This window comes from Polyergus mexicanus, unplaced genomic scaffold (genome assembly GCF_030449975.1).
Source record: "Polyergus mexicanus isolate NDT 795.1 unplaced genomic scaffold, iyPolMexi1.0 SCAF_15, whole genome shotgun sequence".
In the NCBI taxonomy this organism is placed as follows: Eukaryota; Metazoa; Arthropoda; class Insecta; order Hymenoptera; family Formicidae; genus Polyergus; species Polyergus mexicanus.
Genome location: NW_027223335.1, coordinates 4616883 through 4639508, shown reverse-complemented (window position 1 = coordinate 4639508; position 22626 = coordinate 4616883). Strand labels below are relative to the sequence as shown.

The 22626-nt window shown below is 34.0% G+C and overlaps 1 protein-coding gene across 17 annotated transcripts in view; it reads right to left on the bottom strand.

The window, feature by feature from the left end:
* Positions 1-21859, bottom strand: part of Unc-115a (Uncoordinated 115a) — a 29252-nt gene extending 7393 nt beyond the window's left edge. For 2 of the 17 annotated variants that reach the window (XM_070308388.1, XM_070308386.1), the window contains exons 1-12: positions 16261-16584; positions 15517-16157; positions 7669-7829; positions 7362-7527; positions 6275-6506; positions 5667-5985; positions 4000-4071; positions 3254-3437; positions 2678-2937; positions 2314-2581; positions 2032-2115; positions 231-331 (exon numbers count right to left, since the gene is read on the bottom strand). In XM_070308388.1, coding sequence (XP_070164489.1) covers positions 231-331; positions 2032-2115; positions 2314-2581; positions 2678-2937; positions 3254-3437; positions 4000-4071; positions 5667-5985; positions 6275-6506; positions 7362-7527; positions 7669-7829; positions 15517-15616 — 1947 coding nt within the window. In that variant the 5' untranslated portion in view covers positions 15617-16157; positions 16261-16584. Of the gene's footprint in view, positions 1-226; positions 332-2031; positions 2116-2313; positions 2582-2677; positions 2938-3253; positions 3438-3999; positions 4072-5666; positions 5986-6274; positions 6507-7361; positions 7528-7668; positions 7830-15516; positions 16158-16260; positions 16586-21666 lie in introns of those variants that run through there. The other 15 variants (XM_070308376.1, XM_070308379.1, XM_070308383.1 and 12 more) reach the window with 13 other exon arrangements.
* Positions 21860-22626: the final 767 nt, after the last annotated feature.

The following is a 22626-nucleotide window of genomic DNA, read 5'->3' as shown; positions in this document are numbered from 1 at the left end:
TCGTCAAATATACTTTACATGTGCCTACAGTGCAATTTACAATTCTTAATTATATAAAATAATAAATCATCAAATAATATAACACATTAAAATTTTTTTTAAAATGAATACACAAAAATGGAAACTATTTGAACATCGATATATAAAAAAAAATAATTAAATATTTGAAAGCGGATTTGTGATTTGACTTGGGACCAACGGCGGACGAATTGGAAAGTTTTCGGACTCACCGAGTGATAGTGCCTAGCGGCGTTTGGAAGAGTGAAGGCGCGCTGAGTACCAAGGGGTGGATAGTTTCTGGGAGCCGGGGAACGCGCCGATGACCTCCCAACTGCCGCCCACGCAAACACAACACAAACACAGAAACACAAAATAGAGACACGATGATAGTAGACGACAGATAGTAGCGTCGTGACTAACATAGATTGTCGTAATCTATTAAATGAATTAGAATGCTAACTCTTGAGATTAGCGACATTGTTACATTATATATATAATAGATATCTTTACAATTTACATTCAATTACATTTAAGGCAAAGAAAGGATTAAATAAAAAATTTTTAATGTATCGCAAGCACTAACAGTAACGCAGTTACTAAAAGTTGCGATAATTAGCCAGTACTAATTTTTCATCAATCAATATATAATAGTTTATGATAGCATCCTTTGTGATAGCAACCGTTTATGATTGCCTCTTTCAACATTATTCCGCTTTTTTTTCTTGCAACTATATTCTTTTAATATAAAATTTATTAGACTGATTGTCATAAATATTTCATATTAGCGTTTTAAAGTTAGCTGATAATCCAATATTGAAAGATATTATAAAGCAAAATTCTATGTATAACTGTGAAAAAGCGAAGATGTGCAGGAAAGAAATAATCATCATGCGCTGGCAGCAATAAAACAAAATGTTTATTATGCCAAATTATTTTCCAATATTATAGATGATACTTTTGTAGCTGGAAAATATATCTAAAAATTAACTGTCTCTAAGAAAGCATTAATATTAAAATTTTTTTTTAGCAATTTAATTTATCAAATTCTCAGAATTACAAACAATTTATTAAAAGATAAAATTTGTAGGTATATTTATTATTATTTATGAAATAAATAGGGAATTGAGATAATAAAATCGTTCTTCTATTGCAAAGAAATATTGCAGCTGTAAATAAAGTTGAAAAAAATTAAATATCTCTATAATATATTCACTTTAATTTATTATCAATCTTGATATTGAATGTTAACTTTGGTTAAATTTAAGCCAAATAATTATTGCGATTATGATTCAAATTCTACTGAAGCATAGAGAAAAGAAAATCGATAGTTTCATCAAAATCTAGTTCGAGTTTTATCTAAAGATAAGATCGTGCCACGAAAATGAGAGTGATGTGCATTGAGGACAATGTGTGTTCGTGTATAATGAACTTCGTGGTCCCAAGTGCCATGCAAAATATAGGACAGAAACAATTACCTCGGGAAATGAGTTCCAGGGCTAAAGATTGCAATGGTAATCTAACTGTCCATTATTTTGAGGTTCTGGTTGACGCGCTGCCTGACACAGCTCAACAAACGGAAAGATAATAAGGCAAGCACATCGAATTAAGGGACGATGCAACATGCATAGGCAGCATACATCACCTGTTAGATTAATTGGGCGTCCAATATGTAGTTTTTGGTGCTATATCCCACTTAAAACAAAATCCTGCTCTAGTTACGTATTGTTATCATCGTTTTTAATTAGCGTAAACAGCCCGTATGTGACGATTTGCATTTGCCGATTCTGTCGTGCTCCATGTAGCAAACGTTTTTTTTTTTTTTTTCAGTGGTAAAATTGGACCATTTACGACCTCCCGCCCTGGGAAACCCCGTTCTATCGAAACTCACAGTTCTCTAATCGATGTTACTTTAAACGGTAGAGTGGTATGTTAGTGTCATGTGCGAACGTGTGGACATGTATGAGATGATCGTTACTTATGTTAATGAAACAATAACGAGTGGCGCGTTACAAGTGGCAAATGGAAACTCACCGTTGTAGCTAGGACCACTGGATTTGTAACTAAAGCCATCGTCGTCCTCCCAAGGCCGTGCATGGTCGATATTTCGCGAAGGTGCTGTAAAATGTTGAAATTTTCTATAAATTTTCTATAAATATTTGCATTAGATACAATATATATTGTTCGTAAGCGTTTGATCAATTTGTGTCTAACAAAAACATGTATTTTTCTCAAAATGTTATAAATTGAATTAAACGAGTTAAATTGCTGAAAAGTCTTTATATTAAAACAAATACAAAATTAATTATAACTTACATGCACCCACGGGACTCTCATAACGCAATCGGTATGATGGTTCTCTGGCGGCAGATGGTGTCCTTGAGGCATTTCTAGGATCAACGTTCGCAGCTCTATGTCGCAAATTTTCTCGATCTTTTTCGCGATCTTGCAGGAATACTTTAGCTATTCCCGTATCGATCTTGCTCAGCTCGTCCTGCTCCTTTTTCAGTTTTTGCTCCGCCTCTTTGATGTACGTTGTTGTTTTGTTGTCCACTTCATCCTCGTCATCAGATGCAGGTACTCCCTAAATTAGAAATAGACAACGAACATTATTTAATCACTAACACACAGTATCATTAAAGAAATAAATGGGAAAAAGGATCGAGCAATAAAATAATACCTTATATGTATCGGACCATCGTCTACGTCTCTCAGGATCAGTGTAAGGATACGGCGGAGCGGGGAAATCGTCTCTTTCGATTGGCGGTTGAGCACCTGGAGGTGGCTTCATGGCGTCCGGATAATGAGCTAATTCTATCGGCTCGTCGTTATCCACCTGGCTTGCTGGCGATTTAGGTCTGGTATCGCTCAATGCATCGACCAAGGCTCTCATTCCTGATCTACTGCTGCGTCCACCGCTACTTCTTATCGAACGAGATGCTATGTAAAAAAAACAAATTGTATTGTCGTACAAACTATAAATAAATTAATTAGAAAAAATTAATTAATTAATAATCTAAATGAAAGCGATGTTCTCTTAAATTTTTGAATATAATATTAGAACAAAAAAAGTTTTTCCAAATATTTTATTAAAAACATAAATAAGTTCATTATTCATAAAAAAAATTAATATTTTACAAATTTGATATAGAGACTCTTAGTGAGCTATAATTTCTTTATTGCTGATCTTCAAAATATATTAAAGAAACTTTTCAAATTCTAATAAAAATAAATAGAAATAGAAAAAAAAACTTACAGCTAGGTCTATGGAAATGCGGGCTAGTTGGGGGTTTATCATACGGCTGTATTGGGCGTCTCAGATATCCTTGACTGGGCGTTTCAGTCAAATAGGAGTAAGTGTAAATCCTAGATACATCTTCTACTGGTCGTCCGTATTCCCTCAAGATCAGACCAGGACTTCCAGTTCGCGCAGTATAGTACTGAGGCAATTAATGAATTTATATCATGCATGTAGGATAGTTTGCTTTTTGCGTAAACGTTACATCAGTTATACAAGGTGTGTAAAAAACTGAATAAACGAAAAATAAAAAAAATCTCCCTTTATTTAGCATCTTAAAACTTTCTTTTATTTTTTGTTATTTTTAAAAAATTAATATTGTTTTGATTATATTTGAATTTTTAACGCACCTTATATATGAAAGAAAAATATTGTGCAAGGCAAGTAATGCTGTGTTATTAAAAGATCACATCAATTTTCTCTCTCTCTTTCTTCATTTATATTATATTTACGATCTGAAAAACAGTTCATAACTAAAATTAATTAAAAACTATCAACGATGTAATCCGGTTTTATAGAAATTTGCTGCTAAATTTTATGTCGCGTGTACCGTCGTCTTTCGTTCGACGAATCGATACAATTGAAATCGGATCGCGAGCTTTTAACAGAGCGAAAACACGCGATGCTAACAAAAAGTAACGCGCGAAAAGTGATACCAGAAATACTTGTCGAGAGAATGCTGTGCTAAGTGACACATAGCATACCTTGCGACTGAGGCTGCTGTAAGGGCTGCACAGCGATCCATTCAGGCTTGGCGTGCGTGACCGCAATGAAAACTATACACAATGACCGTGCGGAAAAAGTAAACAACAATTAAGAAAAGCAATAATAAACAAACTTAATTAAAAAATTGAAAAATAATATTATAATCTCTCTGATGTGTATGTGTGTTTGTGTATGTTTTGCTTGTTTTCTACGTCAGAGCGTGCGTGAAACGAGAAAAAACGGTAGAACGATAAGCCAGCCAATCTCGAGGCAAATGATTAAGCTATACACAAAGCTGACAAAATAGTGAATATCTTTTCTACGGAATGTTTTGCTCTATATACATCTATATTACTACTATACAAAATATTGTCATGACATATAGATACATATGTCAAGAAGGCCAAAGCGTTTCGTAGAAAAATCTACAATGTAGACTGTAAACTAGCATTTTTCATCTAGAGAATGTTCCATCGTATTTTCTTACAATATTATAAACTAATTTTTTTTTTAAATTGCAGGGAAATCTCTATCTTTTAATTTTTAATGTAACGAAACATTTGACTTCCTCTGTTATCGTAATTAAAAAATTCATTTATGCAGACGAATACAATATAGTACAAGTATAATGCGGCTAATAAAAGTCAAGTAATGCAAGTGCTAGATATAAATAATAGCATGCACACACATTTTTTTGTTTTCTAACATATAATATATATATATATATATATATATATATATATATAATCTTTTTTTAATCAATATTAACATAAAACAGATAAACCAACTATTTAATCATATGATCCTAAACACTCGATTTTAAAAGAATTTTATCTCTTTCGGATTTTCAATATGCAATGAATAATTCTTATCTAGCAAATATTCTTATAACGATAGATGCTAAATAAGTAACTAAAATTATATACGATTGAAAAATATAAATTCATTCTTTGAATTAGGAGAAAATTAAAGTTGGACATTCAATCGCGCATGGAACGTGATACGATTTCCATTCACCGTTTGAGATACCAAATGTCGCTTCGATTTATTATATCTACATCATTGAGTGAATCATAAAGAGTATATCATGAGTACTTAATATTATCTTTATTCAAACTTTTTGTTATTTGATCTCTGATGATTCTTCAAACACGGTTCTTAATTATTCGTAGAATATTTATTGTTTAAAAAAATAAAATTTCTTAAAAGCAGCCTATATATAGACATATGTTTATACATATTAAATAATTGTTAGGGCGTAAATAATATTGCATTGATTATACCCTGCGTTAGTCGACAAAAATCGAAAGCTCGCTTCCGTCTTGTTATATTTTATACGAACCATAATAATGACCAAAAACATTATACAAAATACAAATAGCATGTATATTGCTACTTTTTATTCTCAACAAGCTATAATAAAAGCGCATATGGGAATAAAACAAAATGCGATATTTTAAAATATGTTAATTGAACAATCAACGATCATATACAACAATCATATCCACTAAATATATTAAAATGCTACAATATTGCTTCGTAAGTTCTTGTATAGTTAAATTATATAAAAAATAAACAAGCTTTTTTCTAACAGCTTAAATCAATTATACACGAATGTACAGAATAAATATGCCTAAACGAATTTCACCGAATGCGCCGGACTTACCTGCATCTCCGAAGCGCTGCTAGAGATCCGCTCCGATTCCCGATGTTGCGGGGTGTGAGCGTCGTGTCCATTCACGATACCATTCGGTCCGGTGGTAGGTCCTGGACCACAACGCGGGTGCCATATGGCGGCACCTTGTAGGTACATTTCCTCCCCGTCGCCGAACGGATCGCCACATTTCGTACAGCGCGCACAAGTCGGGTGGAAATGATGATTATCGCCGGCCTGTAAGACCTTGCCACTAATGTAACGGTTGCAGTAGGCGCACTTTACCCCGAACTGCTTTTGATAATCCTTTTCGCAGTAAGGCACTCCATCTCTGTCGAAAAAAAAAAAACTTAATGATTCACAGTTCACTAATTATCTTGTATCTTCATTTCTCGTTTTGAAAGAAACCGAGTAAATTAAAAATTAAAATAGAGAAATTCTCGCATCATTAATCAGATATAGATGTGTATTTTTTAAAGATATACCTATTTTCTTAAGAACTTTATTTTTAACTTTCCTAATTTTATTATATCGTTTCGTAAAATTTTTAAAAGAATACAATTAACACGCCTCTGGATAAAAACGCGAGATGATAGATTTGTGAATCGCACGAGACTCACTTTCCCATGTATTCCCCATGGAGCACAGTATCGCAGCTATGACACTTGAAGCACCAAACGTGCCATTGACGATCGAGTGCGACCAATGCCTGACCTTCCCTCAATTGGTTTCCGCAACCAGCGCAGGCTCCAGGGTCGGTGTGTCCGCCGCCTTTAGTACTGGTGCTATTACCGAGCGGCGTGGAGGCCTCGCGAACTGGGATACCAACGCATCGGTGACATAGCGCTTGACCTATGAACAATATACGATTCGCGGAGATTAATGAGATCCGGCAACGGATCTCGAAGCGTCATCATTAACCTTCGTGCTGCACGCCAACTCATCCAATTTCTCATTTACTCCTATAATTTCTTTACTCGGACACATTTAATCTATATCACACAAGTTCAAATTTGTTATACTAGCTGTATATAAGACATTAGATTTATTATTGCTTAATTAATAGCAACAATTCAAATATCCAGAATAACAGAAAACGTATTTTCATAGATCGATTTATAAAAGGTGACATTTTCGCTCTCAGTGAATTTTTCACGAATCAAGCGAGAAAAGACAGAATTTGTTTCTATTTTTATTTTCTTGACAATATAAGATATTAAATGCGAGTTCAATGTAATTTATTTATAACGATCTCAATTTCCTGAGAAATGTGTGACACATTGGACCGTCGTACCATGTACATCCTAAGCTGATGCACGTCATCAGGTTTTTACTTTTGACTGGGCAATTGTTACAAGGACGTAATACAGACACGCGGCCTTGTAACAATGGAGTAACGATATGCCTAAGTGGCAATTTACTTTAACAGATTGACTGCCACGCTAATTGTGAAAGCTGCAAGCTAAAGTGATGCTGACTATGTAATCTCAGTATGCATCGCTATCTACAATTAATAGAAACTGCTGACTATTTTGAATTAGCGATTTTTCTACACGTTTTTTCGCGCATATTCATTTTGCGTAGCAATAGCTACATTATAATAAAAAGTGATACACGTTAAATAAAGGTACAGATCGAATACACTATTTAAAAATTTATCAACTTAGTCTTAAATAAATTAAGAATCGATTGTTTCTAAATACATACCTTGAACAAGAGATACTTTCGTTCCTTGTCCAAGTAGCGGTTGCCGACATCTCTGGCAATGGAAACAATTCGGATGAAACGCGTGTTTCTCACCGGCTGTCACCACGTCACCCTCCACGTATTCCCCACAACCGGCACATCGTGTACCCCAGCGTTCTCGATAATCCTATAAACAAAAAACAGCATACAAAAATTTTATTTTAAATATCAAAATTTTTTCTTCTTTTTCTTTTTCGCAACAGAAACCTCTCTCATTAAAAGATGATGTTTGAGATAGATTATGTCGAACACAAAACGCGCAACTCACCTTGGTGCAGTAATAGGAACCCTCGCGCGTGAAAAATCCACCCAGTGCTAAACTCGCATTACACTGAGCGCATTTGAAGCACCCTATGTGAAAGTATTTGTCTTGCACGCGCAGCACCTCTCCGCTGCACTTCTTCTTACAGGACTGGCAAAACGTTTTACCTAAAACAACAAAGCAATCGCCATTTGAGAGATGCATCTCTTTCGCAGATCATTGAAATTTTCCATTTCGCATATAATCAAAATATCTGCTAATAAATTAAAATAGATTCAGAGAGTACTGTAATTAATTGGGGTAAAGGCTGAGATAACAAGTTTATAGCCAATATTTATACGTTCAAACAGACATTTAGATCACAATATACAAACTTTTTCTAAGAATAATTTTATAATCTGTTTTTTTTTATTTTGTTTTTTATTATTAAGATAATAAAATCGTTAATTTTTGAAGGGAATTGATTTGTTGTCATATTTTCAAAAACTAACAAAATTAAATAGAATTTCTTTTAATCTATTGTGATTTCTTTATCTTTGTACAACTCTATTATATTTTAAAATCTATGCAATTTAATTTTAATCTAATAAGGAAAATCAGGAAATTAAAAATTGATAGAAAATAAGGTATTTATTAACAGCGTTAATTTTTTTCCCGCAAGAGCGTACGAAGCGAAAAATAAAAATAAAAGCAAAAACAGACATTGTATGAGTCATGCTCGCTCGTACGTGCTGATCATTCGAGATTTCTACGAGTGTGTTTACGCAACAATGGCGATTCGCATCTTTCACTTGCTCGTTGCACTCGCGTGGTCATCGGCGCTTGTTTAAGCGCACGTAACTTCCACCTTATTATATAATGCACCTGTCGTCAGCTGAAAGGATGCATTACAATGTTTGCTTTCAGGAAGAAGACTGGACCGTGTCTCGCGAGTATAATAGAGAGTTTTCCATCGAGACGTTCTCGATAAGTTCCAAAATAATCACCCTCGATTTTCACGAACTTAATATTTGCATTTTCAAATATATAGCTTTCAAATTAAAATATAAAAATTTAATGGCAGATAAGCATAAGGATAGAGTTTATCTCTCTCTTCTTTGCTCTCTTTTATCTATTAAGTTTTATCTATTAAGTACATGAATTTCTGAAAATCAGATAGAAATTTTAATCAATTTTCCCAATATATTTTTAAATAATTGTTAAATATTACAAATGGTTTTCCTCGTCTTTTTCTTTTTTATATAACAATCAGTTAAAAGGATTTTGACATATCATTTGTTTGGTGTGTGTCACTAGATATTACATTCGTAACACATTGTAACTGATTTATACGTGTCGCGAATTAAAATTACGTCGTATCATCAAACGAATATTAGCTCGAAACATAAACATGAGTATAATGTTTTGATACGATAGGGGTACACATGTATACTACGAGTAATGTAAATACATTATTCATTGGCCGTACAATTTCGAATAGAAATCGATACCTTGCGATCGCATATCCGCACTTAGCACGTCTTCTTCATTACATTATAATTACATAATGAATAAAGAATATCTCGATCCAACATGAGTAGCATAATTTATTCCCTTTCAATATAAATTCTTATATAATTTTGAATTGAATATGTTTCCCTGTCATCTTGTATCTACATATCTGAAATTATTATATGACGAGAAAATAATTGAGTAGAAAAACACGAATCTTAATTTATACAGATTACAATTGTGAGAAGGGAGTAAAAAACTCATCGAAATAAGTGCTTATCCCGTTCAGTCATTCGAATCGATGACTCAACCTCCTACGACGAAAACATCTCCTATGACGAGACGCGATGAATGTGGCGCCTTTATTGAATTATCGGTTGTTTTGAACGGCAAGCCGCGATAAAATTATGATATATCTATAGCGCAATTCTCTGGATTGTGCATGAAATGTCAAGGGGAGTTAGATTTCCTCGCGCAATACGGTCAATATTTAGAGAGGCAGAACTAATAATCTTCCTCCATTCGCGCTCGTTGCACCGAATCCAGCTGTTCCGCCTAAAGACCGCACTTGTTTTGAGTTAACGATGTGTGCATAGAAAAAAAAATACATGGCCAGCAACGTTACATTACGAGTCGATCCCGTTGGTGCGAAACAGAACTTTTTATTATGTAAATATAGAGTGGCTCTCTGTAACGAACTAACCACCTGTTAATCGCAAGTGAATATCTTATTTAATGAAGTCGCTCTTTCTATCTATTGAGAGAATTTGATAGAGTTATTTCCGGAGATAATTAACATAAACCGATCTTAATTCGGGAAAACTTTGTATATATATATATATATATATATATATATATATATATATATATATATATATAAAATATTGTTTCTAAATTATATTGAATAGATGTTTTAATAGAAATCTCTAACAATAAGTAAAAATTTTATTTGCAAATTAATTAAAATTAACAATTTAAGAAAAACGCGATAAATATAACACTCTTCCAAATTCTCAAAATTCTTGATATTTCTGCCACGTGAAAGTTTTTAAATTCTGTTGATACATTTGGCAAATGCAAAATGTTTTAAACATCCTGTATAAATCACACATGGAATATACTTCAAAGAAATGATTTTACTTCGCAAGAATTTCGTGCTACTAAAAATTTCACGAATTCAATGAAACAAAAGCAAATGTCGGCGATATTTATAAATAACTTGAAAAATAGAAACCGTGCATATAAACTTTCAAAGCGGGAGGCCGGATCCCGCATATTTTTAAAAATACGCGTTGACATCATAGCCTTCTTGTATATCTGACGTCATCGAGTCGTCGTATGAGTTAAAAGTCGACAAGTGCGAAAAAATTCTCTCCGCATGTAGGCAGACGGCGTTAAACGCATCCGCTTTGTTTCCACATACCTGAATGCTGAGAGAAATTTATCTCAGAAAAATCCATGAGAATTTCAAATCTTAAAATTCGAATATTTATGACAGGATTATATGTATAAATAGAATGAAAATTACCGTAAAATTTTCTGTAAAAATATTTGACTTTAAATATACTTGTTAAATTTGTGATTAAATATACTGCGTGTAAAAAAATAGTGATTGTAATAAATACGAAGTAAATAACAAAACAATTTCAATATTTTGGCTGAAATTAAGCACATTGAATGTATGTGTACGTATTAGAGATTTTACGCCCGGTTAATACTTCCGGTTTAAAATAATGCTGACGCTACTTTCTCTATCAAGCCGACAGGAAGAGTGCGAATAAAATATAAAGTCACGACTTCAGCACCGTTACGATGCGAGCTCGCATTTAATCGAACGGGGGCACTCGTCCATAAAGTGACACACCCTTGTCTGCGCGTCACATCTCGTTTAATTTACGGCACGCTTCAACCGCAGCGAAAAATCTGCGGCCAGAAAAAATATTGGTCGATAAGTCCAACAGGCGAGCGGACGATAACGGAATTTATCACTCTCGCGATTCGCGCGCAAAGTGTCAACCTTCGTCATTGATACGATAACAGCGAGTCGATGTCATATGTAGCACAGTTAAAAAAAAAATAAAATAAAATAAAATCGCCTTGTCTAACTGCGAGTCCTTCCATGGAAGAATCTCATAGCAAATGAAAAAGAGAGAGAGAAAAGAGACGAATCGAGTTAATATAAATTTATATTTCAATTTTGATGGAAATTTGATCAAACTTTTAATTGCTTCAAAAAAATCTCTCTCTAATAATTTGATTGAAAAATGGATCAATTTGTATAAAATAATCAATGACAAAATGTAGATTTTTTAACCACTTGTTAATCATTAATTTAAAAAATATCGGTATTACCGTATCGCCGTGTTAAAAGATCCTACGTCATTCGAATGAATAAAAGATCAGTGTTTGTCGCATTTGTAAAGTGTCGATAACTAAAGTTGATAAATGAAAAATTTATTCTCTTGAATGTCACGTTTATGTTGCGTTAAGTCATTTATAACAACTTTTTTATATTTGTAATATTAAATATCTTAGAAATCAAGCCTCGAGTTCTATTTTTGTGAAGATGCAAAATACACGCGAAATTAATTGAAGAATATGTCTCTGTCATGACTGTTCTACATAGGTACCGCCACACGGTACAACATGGTATGTTAATATGATTCATAAGTGGTCTAAATAGGATGTGGTAAAGTGGGGTTAAACGCATCGACCCTGGACAGCCCTGATCCTTCTCGCGTTGCACTTTGGATTATAAGATCGAATTGTAATTGATCGTGCAATAAATGTCTACCAATTATGCCTAATCACCTTGCACTTTCCTACCACGCATCGAGCTATTATTCTATGCACAGTTCTTATCATATGTATATGATTTAGATAAAAAAATTAAGAAAACAGTTTTAATCTCATTTGCGATAATCTATTGGTAGTCTTCCTTTTATAAATTGTATGATTTCTTCAACACAAATATCTGTTATAAAATACAAAGTAATTATAAAACGCTAAAGAATTAATAGAAGGGAAAATGTAAGTTAAAACTTTTTTAGAAAAAAAAAAAATAAATAAATAAATAAATAAATAAAAATTATGATTAAAAATTGTGTGATTATTGTTAAACTATTTAATATTGTTGCTTCTCGCAACACTTAATAACTAAATCTTATCAACCTGTACACATAATATAATTACATATATATCCTGGAGAATTGATGAGACAATTGATTGAGAAATGATATAGAAAAATAATTACGTTAAATAATTTTGCTCCTAAAATTTGTTTATTAAATCAAGTCAATTCGAATAAAGCAAAATTTGAACAATTCTGTTAACGTTAATTTGAATCATAAATTATATCTGGAATATATGTGAGTTTCTAAAAATATGCATTGTCGGGAAAAGACTTTGTGTAATTTGGCCGATGTTTTTGAATCATATCTGAAATTTTTGCCTCCGTGTATACTATTCTTGTATTACAGAAACTATCAAGTTAAAATGTAAAGTAACAAAATAACGTTCGATATTTTTTTTTTTCAACAGATAACGTTAAGCTACAATGATAACCAATAAAAAAAACCAACGAGTATTTATCGAAGCAAACGTTACCTGATAATTCGAAAAACCAAATTCTGCTTAAACCGTTTCTATAATAGCTACATGTAACTTTATATTACATTATACTTTATATAATTCAAAGATAACGAAATAAAACCTTGCGTAAAATGATATAACAGAACAACACGCGCGTGTCTGCTTAAATTTCGCTGAAAGTCGCATAAATGCACGTTCAACAAAAAAACATCTGCAGAGAACTGCTGCCCCAAGTGAAAAAAAATTTAAAAACTTATTTCTCTACTAAAATCATTTAAAGAATGCATTAATCGTTGACATATCCATTAAAACTATTGATTTATTAAACACATTAATTCTCATGAAAGATTAATTGCGTAAAGTAATAATAATTTATAAATTTCACTTTTATTTAATTTTTTTATTTATGGTAACACATTTTTCTGGACTTTCATTCCACTTTTATGCTATGTCACAATTTTCATAAACTGCTAGTTCCTTAAAATAAAAAATAAAAAAAAAGAAAATTTAAGTAAAATAATCAAACAGTAGCACTTAAAAAAAAAATCATTTTTTAGTGTGATTATCATATTTTAATAACAGTGTTTGCGAAAGGAACAAGAGGCTGTTCGCCGTATGAATTTATGATTTTTGACAATTTATGAGAATTATTCACGAAGGAAATAACAATTTAATTATCGTATTTAAACTCGCTCTAATTAATAAAAAAAAAAAAAAACGTCAAACTGTTGTACTTCAATTGTCCTGCGATAACAAACTGACGTAATGTTTAATGTGCGATTGGAATTAGCAATTGATAATTCACATTATCATTTCTATAAACGTTATATTTGATAATTAATAATCTACATCTTTTATTAATATATATATATATACGCAATGTTTTCCGGGAACGAATTAATAAAAATATATATCAGCCAAAGATTATAAAGCACGGTAACAGTAACTGCATGATAATTGCGGTTTTTGCGGCTTCTTTTATCGCTGTGCACATGGTAACAGGTTTCCTTGATATTATTTTTGTCTGTGTAATATATTCACCGACCAATTCAATGATACTTTACAAGCAGCAATATAGAAATAAAAAGACATAGAAATAAAAAGATTTATCATAAATGCTCTATATATATAATCCATATAGTCATGTTCAATGCAGTTCAAGGCTGTGCATACCGTTCGTACAATTATCATTGCGTTACATTGTTACAATATCTGATACAGAATCTGATTATAAATGATGTAACAGAATTCTGTACAGAAATGCATTTCTTTCGACGCGTGCCCATTGTATGACAATGGCCCGGCAACTATTAATAATGCATGAGGCGGATAATTAGTATCCTACGATGAATGAAAGGGTAATTAATTTACAAAAAAATACGTATATTTCATTCGCAATGTGTGCGTACAACTTTCATCATCGACAGCGTAATAAACGAAGCGAGATCGCAATAATTATACCGCGTGATGCGAGAGAATTCTTCGCGCGCGAACCAACGTATGTATTATCATTTATTTGCACTTTAAAAGCACTTTTACACTTTTAAACATTTTATTAGGATGATATTTAACACTGACAAATAATAATTGTTACTTTTCTTTCGCAGTGTACTAAATTTAGATTTAAAATGACATTATATTCGATACATTCGATGAATCCAAAATAGAAAAGTATCCTTGGCGCTTTTCCATTTTGGCAGACTTACGCGATGTCGTTGACACGAACGGAATATATCACAATCGTTTATCTAGTGTACCCCATAACGGAATATATTTTCCTCTTCAGAGCACAATATACATCGGGATGGTTAAAAATGTCTTCGGCGTTCGCGTCGCGTCACGTTCCTCGGATTCATCTCGTCACGAAGAATGAAAATCGTGACGAAGATATTCATGACTGAGAGAAATCAGCGTCGTATAATATGCAAATATCCAGTTTTTCTGAATACCGCGGCTCGCGTGGTAAGTATTACACAAGATACTTTCGCGTCGTATAATTTAAGCGTCGAGTCCGTGTGTCGCCGAGAGAGATACATCGTCGAAACTTTAAATCAGTTGTGAACCGAGTTGATAAGCGCGTGGATGATCGGCAAGCCGTAAAAATACTAATCGCCATCGATTTATCGTGTAATTTTAATTACATCGTGTCTTTCTTTTGCCGAGACAGATTTTATTTTAACACACAAGACACGATATACACAATAATTCTGTAAATTGAAAAATGGAAAGAAAGTGGCAGATTTATAAATTATTATTTTGCGCAATTAATTTCTTTTTCAATGAAAATTAACGTATTCAGCAAATCGATAGTTGTAACGATTAATGAATATTGATACGATGAACAAATATTTCGATATACGCTTTATTCGTCAATATCTCCGCGTGCGGGTTTTACCCGCAAATTTTTCTTATCTATAATAATATCATCATTTATTTATTATCATCATCATGCAAACGAGCACAATGGGATGGAAGTAGTGATGGGGAACGAGCATCAAATTGAAAGATAACGATATTGTGAGGAAAAATTAACGTTGAAAAGCCGATGAAATTCATTTATATCGTATTATAAAATCTTTATAAAATAATAACAACTTTATCATTAGAAATCTATGGCAACTAATCTCTATCTTGCCGCGTTATCACTCATATAATTACATACAGATACAAGCGGAGGATTATTCGCATTACAACGAGCGCCGAGCCGAATAGAAGCTGCTTCGAGGAAACGATTCGTCGGTTTTTACGGCGTGTCCCATCCCGTCCCCTTACCTTTTTTCAACTGCTTTTGCTTGCGATCGTCGGCACCGTCTCTCTTGATCCCCGCCTTGCTTTCACTCGCTATAAGACTCTCGCTAGTCTTCGATTTCATTGTGCCTGCTGGCTCTGCGTTGCGTAACTTCAGGGTCACAAGCCGCGCACAACTCTTCTTCCTTTTTTACTTTCCCCGCGCGATGTACCGAGAGATACCGATAAGATAGCGTCGAACAGCGAGGAATCGGTTTTCAGCGCGATTTTCATCGATTCCGCATGTGCCTCAAACTAGCGCGGGCGATCTGTCATAAAATCGTGTGACATTCAAATGAGATCTGTCAGCGAGAGATCAATTTCTCTTGATAAATCGCAACTTCAAAAATTTTAGAAAATAAAAGAAGAGATTGGTTTAGTTGCGATGAATCTAGTAAAATGAGTTTATATCACGCGTTTCCGTCTTTTATAATCAAATGTATCTTATGCGCGACATCCTGTAACATGACGTTATGAAACAAGTATTATTTCTAAGGTAATAATATCCTCGGTAGATTAGCGAGATAACAATTGTGCTGAAGGCGATTATGTTGTTTGCCGAGAGTGGAGTGTACGTCGATGATAGCGTGACTAATTTTTGCAGAATGCAGGAATCTTGATTTTATCTAATAATAGTATATGTCACTCGATTATATATAAATATATATACATGTAGTATATACGCGAAAATTTTTCCGTCGTAGGATTTTTTTTTTTTTTTTTTTTTACCAATTAATCGATCCTTCACTTTGATGAGCTGACCTGATGAATTTCGAAGCAATTATTCCGAATAGTATGAAAAATTGACGTCAAATGTCTGCGATACCGCATGGGATACGATCGCTGCGACTGCTGATCGACGACTGCCTGCGGAGGAGGTTCATGCGTCGAGTCTCGCGAGATTGTCACCCGTACAGTCGACGCAGATAACGTTTACTTTTCACAGTTGACTACGCCCTGCAAAAACCTAATCTCAAATCGGCAAAAGTGACTTTGCGCTTTGTACTTTGCCGCAAACGTTTCTCCCCATCTTTTTTTTCTCAGTTTTTTAACGTAATCTGTTTGAATGCTCAATACACATATTTGCAAAAGAGATCGTCTAAAGAAGGAAATTGTTTGGAAAAAGTTTTATAAATTATTTAAATAAAAATGCAGACGTAACGAATTTTTGATGATTAAAATTTTAAGATATTAAAGATGGATAATTTCACAATTTGCAAAATTCTCTTTCTCTCTCTCTCTATATATATATATATATAGATCTCTTCGAAAAAAATTTTTTTACGTAGACATAAATTATATTCTTAAGATGTAATCTACATTTTTGGAAAAAGCATAAGATGCGATAATATTAATGATACTCGTCAAATTGGATGATTGGACTTGGAGACTAAATTTAAATGCAATTTATAAAGGGAAATTTGTTATATAAATATAATGCTTTATAATCCAGTTATCTGGAAAGATGCCTGTCATAATTTTATCATCATATATGCACGCGGTGTCCTAATTCCGTCAGCTTAAACTGGTTTTGTACATTTAACAAGATTACACGATTAATATCAGAATAATAAATGTTATTGCATTATTTTTTAATTCACGATAAAAGATCGCCCTTTTAAAAACTTCCATAATAAATTTCTTAGCAATTAAATCATTTAATTCTATCTGGAAAAAATATCTGAAAACAAGGCAAATTATTCTTCCCCTCGGGCAGATTTCGATATAAAAGAAATTAATGTTATTAATAATATCGTGATTAAATTTTTACGTCTAGAGGAATAACAAGATAACTATAATATTATCTCGCTAGTCAATAAGCATACTGCATCGAGCAACTTTAGAATTTAGTTACGTTCTCGAGATCAAGTCAAAGGACCCTCCGGCGCAGTCGATGCACGCTGCGCATCGTATGCACCAATAAGCGCCTGGAATATTGATCTAGGATGCATACAGGAAAGTAGTATCTTTTCAGCTGGATAAAATGTAATGTTTTCTTTCAGAATTTACAATTGAATATTGATGCCTATATTGTTACGTTTACATGGAAATTTTTACATATTAATATATTTTAAAACAATGCGGAATAATATTGTATAATTTTGACATAAAGATTTGAAGCATTTAATAACTTTTCAAATGAGAATTATTAATCTCGAAATTGATCGTGAAATATATAATTGTACAATTTAAAGAAAATTCTGATTAGAATTTTCTGAAAAACTTGTTATATATAATTGACACGTGAAATTTAATATAAGAATTATACAGGTTTTCGTGTCATTTCTGAAAGCAAACTATGTATTTTCGGGCTCGACCTTTCGTTGACACCAATTAGGGGCCTTCACCGCAGCAAGATTTCCCCCCTTAAGAAATGCAACGTCCACCCGTGTACAGGGAATAGATATCGATCAGCAGCAGACTTGCAGTTTCAGCGAAACGCGTTAATAGCATTTTCGAGAATGGAAACCCCACGCCCGTAAATGTGTCAACGTCCAAGGGAAACCGAGAAAAGGATCAATACCGCGATACGTCAATCGCTCCGGGTTAACGCGCTTCGTCGTTAACTGATCTATTATGTAAACGTTATACCGTCTCGCGTATAAAGTCTTCGCGTTTACGTGCGCTATGTGTGCATGTTGTAAAATCTACAGGCCACGTAATGCAGCAGACCGAGGTTACGACAGTGTCGTAACATGATCGATAAACGAAGACGTAAATGTGCGATGATCAAATCCACGCGCTGCAACTAATTAATTAAATGTAACATTCGACTAAAATTGTTAATTATTTGAAAAATAAATTTATATCCAAAATGGCTTAAAGGTTGCTGTCCAGTCTTTTAATATTTAGATAAGCGCAAGTAAATAAATTAATTAATTAGTAATGTTATTTTTCTCGCGTTTAATTTTTAATTTAAATATTATTTCTTCTTGATCAAAGAGGATGATAAAATTCCAATATTTTAATAAAATCGTCCAAGCTTCCCTTAATTTTTTTAAGCGCACAAAAGAGATGCTAGAAAATTTTTTTTATTGGTCACAGAATAACCGTGCAAGTAGTAGCCGTGTAGTTTTAGATTTTGCTAATGCTACGTAGTCATGTAATTATCATAACTTTCCATATAAAAGTTGTTTACACAAACTAATTATCTCTCTGATCATATATATGTAGAAGCCATTAAATTGCATTTAAATATGTGTTATATGTGTCATGTAAGATAGATGAAAACAGAGTGACGTTCGTTGTATTGTATAAGGAGTGTCACGCCTCGGTTGACTAAGGATCCGGCACGCGCGCGATGCATCGGTCGCGTGAACGAGTAGAAGATGAAATTGCAACGAGCAAATTACGGGACGACCACTGGCGTCTCGTCGGAATCGCCGGCTCCTCCGTGTCACGTAGATGATCAACCTCGTCGTAATCGCAATTGCAAATAATTCACATTCGCAAGCAATCGCGAATACGCAATTTGTTCATTCGTAGGACAAAATATATACGCATCGTGAGCCGTTATATGAATGTTAAAGATTCGAAAACAATCAAAATTATAATTGAATGATAAAATGAAACGCTTAATGCTTTTTCTTTTATCAAAAAATTTTCTTTTTCTCACTTTTTTAAATCATTCGCTCAAAAATAGTTGGCACAGACAGAGTCTCTATTTAAATCTTGTAAAAATATTCCTTCAAAAATTCCTTCATCTTCTAGATATTCTTGTTCAAAATTGCAGATATAGAGAATACTTTAAAGATTCTTTGGTTTCCTAAAATAATTTTTTTTTTTATTGTACGCAATGCTTTTCATTCATACAAGAGAAAATACAAATCACTTAAATTTCAAGTTATATTTACAAATGTATTGAAAAAATATAAACGAATAAGCTTTCGTTAAGATAAAAATTTTTTAACTTGCAAAACCATTTTATTTTTTATTACTAAAAATTAAAATAAAAAATATATACTGCATATTGAATATCTTATTAAGATATTGAATATACAAATAGATATAGATATATATTTATAATATAATTTAAACATATAATTCATAACTTGGCTTATCGGCGAATTGCATACTGCTTACAGTATAAGAGCAAAATTATCAAAGAGATTTTTTTTTTAAATTCCCTGAGTCCCAATAAAATTCCATGAGAATTCCTTGATCTCTCCAGGTACGAAAAAATTTCCTGACAGTTTCACGTTTACTATGTTTTTCCAGGGAGTAGATACTTCTGCACATACTTCTACATAATATATCTACTGCTAACAACGATGTTACAGATGAAGCCAGGGCAACCATTTACAATTAGAATATATGTATACACTATATACAAGTTGGGTTAATATACACTATATAGACACTTACATTCTTACACTTATTTACATATACGCTATATATTATATACACTTCCATTCTGCCCAATTGTAAATGGCTGTCCTTGTTTCATATGTCACCACATGAGACACTGCCGTGTTAGTAGTGTAGATATAATGTACAGAAGCCTCTAGTAGTTGATCTTAAAACAAAAAGAGAATGAGTTGCAACTTGTACGGTATATCTCGATAATATCCATGTTGTAATGTTTTTCACTGATAAGAAACATAAGTAATCGAGCCTTTCAAAATATTAAAGCAGTAATATGCAGCAATTCTCGATCGCGAAAGCATCTATATATCATCAGCAATTCTATTCATACATATTCGCTGATGCCGGCATTCACGAAACGTCAAAAGCGCGTTCGCAAGTTGCACTTCTATCTTCTACTTGTGGAATATGTGTCATATACGTTATTTATAGTACAAAACTGAACAATTAGACTGGAAACGAAGATCTTGAACCGAAGAAGAGCGAGTATGGCGTTAATGTTATATAATTTAAAATTTATTTGTACATTAATATATTGTCAGCTTTTTATCAACAGATAGCTATTTTAATATTTCGTGCTTTATAAATATCAGATAATATTAATACCAGATAAATACTAATACCAGATAAACCAGATAATTTTTATGCTGTATTATATTTTTATAATTGTACATTACCTGACGATTACCTGTGTCATTTGTCTATTTCGTCTTCGACTCATAATCAGTATATACCTTAATAAATATTTCTTGGTAAATGTGATTTGGATTATATTTCTGATCCGCATTGCTATGCTCTAAATAGCAATCTAAAATTAGATATGCGTCTCTAGCATAGAGAAAAGAAAATAGTACACGTATAATGAAGAGAGATCCACAACGAGGCCTAAAACCATCTAACGAGACGATTAATTATCGAGTAATGCCAAATCTTTCATGGGAAGCCCATCGCATCGAGAATACAGCGCAACGTAAACCAATAGAAAAAGAAAAAAGAAAAGGGTCGTTTTTCCACGCGTGTAAGAAGATCGGAAGTAGGGGACGAGCGAGTGAAAGAGAGAAAGACTCGTTTTTAAATAATAATAAAAAAAAAAAAAGGAGAAGAGTAGGAAAGCGATCACGGGATCGAACGATACGAAATTCTTCGGACAAACGCGTCGCATAAAATACGATATATGCAAAAGAAGAAAAGGAGAACGGGGATAAAGAGAAGGAGCAGAGGAAGACGGGAAGAGAAAGGGAGAGGCAAGGGGGAGCCTCGCTCGCGCATAGCGCGTATACGCGCGGGGGAAGGGGGGAGGAGAGGGAAGGATAGGCGTTCGCCCTAGAAAACGTCAAACCGACGGATTCACCTATTTATAGACCACCGAGTGAGTTCGCGGTACGAGTCTTTCGGAAAACATTAGTCGCTCTCGGATGAGCGCGAGCTCGTGAAAATCAGACGGAAACTGCACGACGCAGGGGCGTACTCCTCAACCCCCCCCCACCCCCGCCCGGCCGCCCCACCCCTCCTATGCACGCGAGTTGGAACGCGACGAAGAAACGGACGGACGCCGCATTCCTTCCTTTTCTCTCTCTTTCTCTCTCGTTCTTTTCCTCTTGCGTCTCCTAATCATAAGTCGCGAAGTCCAGTCGACATGACACAAAGACAAAGGAAGGAGGAGCGAGAGAGAGAGAGAAAAAGAGAAGAAAAGAAAAGGAAAGATAGGGTGAAAGAGACGAGGCGAGAGCCGGCGTTCGCTGATCGCTCTCGCGCTGATCTTGTACTCACCCATTTTCGGGAGTGGCACGAGCTGCGACGAAACGGCGGCGGATCCTTGTCACGTGCAGATCACACGGTCATAGCACAGCACTGGACAACGATGGCGGGCGCGCGCGATGACCGTTTTCACTTAAAAAATCGCGTTTCACGCGAGCGACCTTCCTAACACGGTACACCCGACGGCCGACATTGCGGTGTCGCGCTGTCGCGCCGAGCCGTACGCGGCGCGCAATTCGCGCATGCGCGCTACGCGCCGCTGTCGAAAAAATTCGCTGCTTCATCCTATATACTCACGATTTCTTTTCACGGAAACTCGAATCCTAGAAAAAAAAGTGAAAGGTACGTTCAAGCCTTTATCTTGTTCAGTGAAAAAAAAGTACTCTGCGTTGAATAAAAAAGTTTTCTGGCCAAAAAATGTAACATTATATTTACATACATTAAGGGGAAATTAATTTAAACCCGATCGAGAATTTGGAGAATGGAAGCATGGAAAGTGTGACGATACACGTACCGATATATTGTATATATAAAACAGTTCGTTTACCTTGTATTTATTTCTTAAAATGTTAATTATTTTGCTGTACGTATTTCATGTATTTCACTTAGATTTATCTTAGAAGTTTCTGTCGATTAATCGGTGATAAATCGAGCCTCAATGTCGAAGCGACAATAGATATATGTGTGAACTTAGGCGCGATAATTTTTTTATAAAATCGAAACGCATAGATCGTAACACGTATCTCCATCTAGTGCAACGTATTACAAATATGTACAATATATATATATTTATCATCTGAGGCTAAGCACCACCTCCACTTTGGATAATTCAGTTTTCTCATCAATTGGTTCGTATTAATTATACGCATACGGGACAGAGATGGCGGTAGGAGTGCCGTTCTGTCTCGATCCACACCAGACGACGACGTTCCTAGTCCGGCGCGTTAGTACTCTGCGTTGATACCACTGCTT